At 44.1% G+C, this 3,779-nt stretch overlaps 1 protein-coding gene across 1 annotated transcript; it reads left to right on the top strand.

The window, feature by feature from the left end:
• Positions 1-411: 411 nt before the first annotated feature.
• LOC149554737 (glutamate receptor 2.7-like) lies at positions 412-3,547 on the top strand. The gene is made up of 6 exons (XM_089828990.1): positions 412-700; positions 796-2,135; positions 2,240-2,520; positions 2,603-2,634; positions 2,776-3,182; positions 3,260-3,547. The coding sequence occupies exons 1-6, from the start codon at positions 412-414 to the stop codon at positions 3,545-3,547; spliced, it is 2,637 nt and encodes an 878-aa protein (XP_089685116.1).
• The last annotated feature ends 232 nt before the right edge of the window (positions 3,548-3,779 follow it).

The following is a 3,779-nucleotide window of genomic DNA, read 5'->3' as shown; positions in this document are numbered from 1 at the left end:
GAGCTTCCATTTGAATAGTTCAATCCCGACTTCACGATTAAACAAGCTGACTTGATCGGTCCGTAGTAGCAAACAAGTGACAAGGGGAGGATACGCTTCTTTGAGCCAATTTGATTAGCATAGGAAAGAAACGCGTGAAGGAAAAGGAAGACTAATTCAATCTCCATTAAAATTTGCTGTCGAGTTGCTCTCCAACTCACAGAACCCACCAAGGATGAGATGAGAGATGGAAATTAGATGTGCGTTGACTACTGAACCCCACTTTGTGCGTTGAATAGCACTTTCCACAGGGAGATAATATGCTCTACAAAGTTCTCATTTCCATAAATATGTGCCCTGAGATATTAGAATTACGTAGAACAAATTCCGTTGAAGCTGTTAAATTGAGGGTTTCAAGTCATCTCCGAGAAAATGAGGGGGAGAGAAGGTAGGGCAGACATTTTTTGCGACTGGAAAATATTGGGCGCATTCATGTTTGGTATCATCTTCCTTTCGAATCTGTGGTCTTTAGCGGCAGCTGATAGCACCGTTCATGTTGGTGCCATCGTGGACTTCGACTCATTGGTGGGCAGAGTTGCCAAAACTGCCATTCATTTGGCTGTGGAGGACGTCAACAATGATCCACACCTTCTGAACGGCGCGCGGCTCGTCCTGCACATGCGAGACGCTCAGGGAGATTCCGTCGGCGGTGCGAGCGCCGGTAATCCACTCCTCTTTCTTGTTTATGACAATTTGTCGGTTGTAATGGATAGCGCGGGTAAACTAATGTTGTTGATTCTAATTATGATCATGCAGCCATTGACCTCCTGAAAGGGGAAGCTGTAGCGATAATCGGGCCGCAAAAGTCTCAAGTTGCAGAGTTCGTATCAGATGTGGGAGATGCAGGGAATGTGCCGATCGTGTCCTTTTCTGCTACGAGTTCCCTTCTTTCCAACTCCCGATTTCCATACTTTGTTCGAATGGCACGGAGCGATGCGTTGCAGATGAAGGCCATTGCTGCCCTCGTAAGATATCATGGCTGGAGAAGAGTTGTGGTAGTTTATCCTGACGATGATTTTGGTTTCGGCGCCATAAACTCGTTGAACGATGCGCTGAAGGACGTGGGTTCCGAAATAGGATACAAATCATCAATTTCGGCAAATGCGACCATGGAGGCCATAAGGGAAGAGCTCTTTAAGTTAAATAATATGCAGTCCAGAGTATTCGTTGCTCACATGGACGCCGGTCTCGGGATGAAGCTCTTTGCGGAGGCACATGACGTTGGAATGATGGGCCCCGGTTATGTCTGGATAACGACGGATGGCTTTACCAGTCTCTTCGATACTCTGCTCAACGCCTCCACAATGGCATCCATGGAAGGTATTATTGGGGTGAAGGCTTATGTTCCCAATTCGGAAAAGCTCACGAATTTCACTAAACGGTGGAAACGAAAATCTAGAGCTGAGAACACGGACGATGATTTCTCCCTGACAGAGCTCAACCAATACGGTCTATTGGCTTATGACACCGTACAAATGGTAGCCCGAGCCATTGCTAAATTGGCATCCAGTAATACCAGCATTAACTTCTCGGAGCCCTCAAGCCCTCCTGTACAACTGGGGAATGCAACGGACTTGACAAGAATCAGGGTGTTTGAGCAGGGCCAGCGGCTGTTGCAACACATACTGGAAACTAAATTTATAGGGCTAAGCGGGGCTGTAAGTCTTAGCAATGGAGAACTCTCAGGGTCTACTTACGAAATAGTAAATGTGGTAGGCAAAAGTTACCGTGTTCTCGGTTACTGGAAATGGAGGGATGAAACTCAACATCTGTCCAGCGCGTTTCCTCTGCCTCCTTACAGTAGCGTAGAAAGTCTCAAGACGGTGATTTGGCCAGGGGGAAACACGCAGATTCCACGAGGTTGGGTGATACCCATGATCGGCAAAAGGCTTCGAATCGCCGTGCCCGTAAAGGAGGGATTCGAGGAGTTCTTAACGGTCAAATATGATAAAAGTCGTAATCAGAGCATTGTTACGGGGTTCTGTAAGGATGTGTTTGACGCGGCTCTCAGGAAGCTTGATTACGACCTTCAATATGATCTCATCCCTTATGAGACCGACACCTATAACGATCTCGTCTATCAAGTCTACCTCAATGTCTCTTTGTTATTCTCGTGCTGCAGCTTTCATTAAACTTAAAGAGTAGTAATTTTTATTTTTATTTCAAATGCTATTGGTATTGATGAAGTTTTGTTTGGCAGAACTTCGACGCGGTGGTGGGCGATACTACAATTTTAGCAAATCGAAGCGAGTTTGTGGATTTCACACATCCGTTTACAGAGACTGGGATGGCAATGGTGGTACCCATTACAACTAATGGCGGGAACAATCCATGGGCGTTTCTCCTGCCATTTACTCGCAGCTTGTGGTGTGCAACAGGAGCGTTCTTCATCTTTACAGGAGCGGTGGTGTGGATTCTTGAGCACGGGGTAAATGATGTTTTTGGAGGAGATCCCATCACCCAAGTGGTCACCACTCTATGGTATCAAACGATATTCTCTGCTACTTTCTCTTCTCGAATAAATACGTATATCTAAATATTCTTCCCTTGGGTTTTGTTCCAGGTTTTCATTCTCGACTCTATTTTTCTCTCACAGTAAGTAACTAACAGAATTAAATTGCTCTTGGAGTTGAACGTAGCCACAGTCATATACATCTATAATTTTTTCTTTCTTTGGTATGGAGTGAGTCTATCCAGAGATTTATTTTTATCCTTCCATTGTGGCGTTGTTTGCAGGGGAGGCGATCGTCAGAAACGAGAGTCGAATCGCCATTATAATCTGGCTGTTCGTAGTTCTGATATTGACAGCGAGTTACACAGCCAACCTCACTTCAATCCTCACCGTTCGACAAATGACACCATCGATTGCAAGTGTGGAGTCTGTGAGAAACAAGGGAGTTCCAGTGGGATATCAAAAAGGGTCTTTTGTGAGTGAATATTTGCAACAGCACTTCAAAATATCAAAGGAGAAATTGAAAAACTATTCAACTCCGCAAGAATGTGAGGAAGCTCTGACCAAGGGCCCAAATAATGGCGGTGTTGCTGCTATTTTTGACGAGATTCCCTACCTTCGCCTATTCTTGTCCAAGCAATGCGGATATACAATCGTGGGGCCTACCTACAGAACTGGCGGTCTAGGATTTGTGGGTTTCCCTCAATTTTATACTTGTAGCAATTATTTTTATTCAGGAAACAATTCTTAGCTATGGTTTTGGTGCAGGTGTTTCCTAAAGGTTCGCCTCTGCTGTCAGACATTTCGAGGGCCGTTTTGTCTCTCTCGGAGGACGAAGAAATGCGTAAAATCGAAGCAATGTATTTCAATGACACGGTTTGCGCGAGTCCTGTAGCAACAGTAGATACAAACAGGTTGAGCATGTATAGTTTCTGGGGACTGTTTTTAATCACCGGATCTGTATCACTAATAGCTCTTGCCATATTCTTCTGCCGTTTCCTCTACGAAAATCTTCCTTCCATATTTTATCAATTGTTGACTAGATATATAGTGTAATAAAAGACATTAATGAAGCTGGAGTTTCGGATCTGAACTTAAAAAACCAATGTTTAGTATTCAAAGTGTCGAATTTACAATTGCAACTTGGGGGGCTGCACATGGAAGATGATTAGATGGGAATGCAATTCCCTAATTGATTTATTCAATTATATTTGTATTATTTTAACCATTCAGTTTTGACCCTTGCTGAACACCTCCTCTCTTTGGACAATTATCGAATTTTTGAATA

Source organism: Cupressus sempervirens, chromosome 5 (assembly GCF_028749045.1).
Source record: "Cupressus sempervirens isolate cs-2001-9-10 chromosome 5, ASM2874904v1, whole genome shotgun sequence".
Taxonomy (NCBI): domain Eukaryota; kingdom Viridiplantae; phylum Streptophyta; class Pinopsida; order Cupressales; family Cupressaceae; genus Cupressus; species Cupressus sempervirens.
The sequence above is the reverse complement of the archived record's forward strand: the minus strand, read 5'-3'. Positions and strand labels throughout refer to the sequence as shown.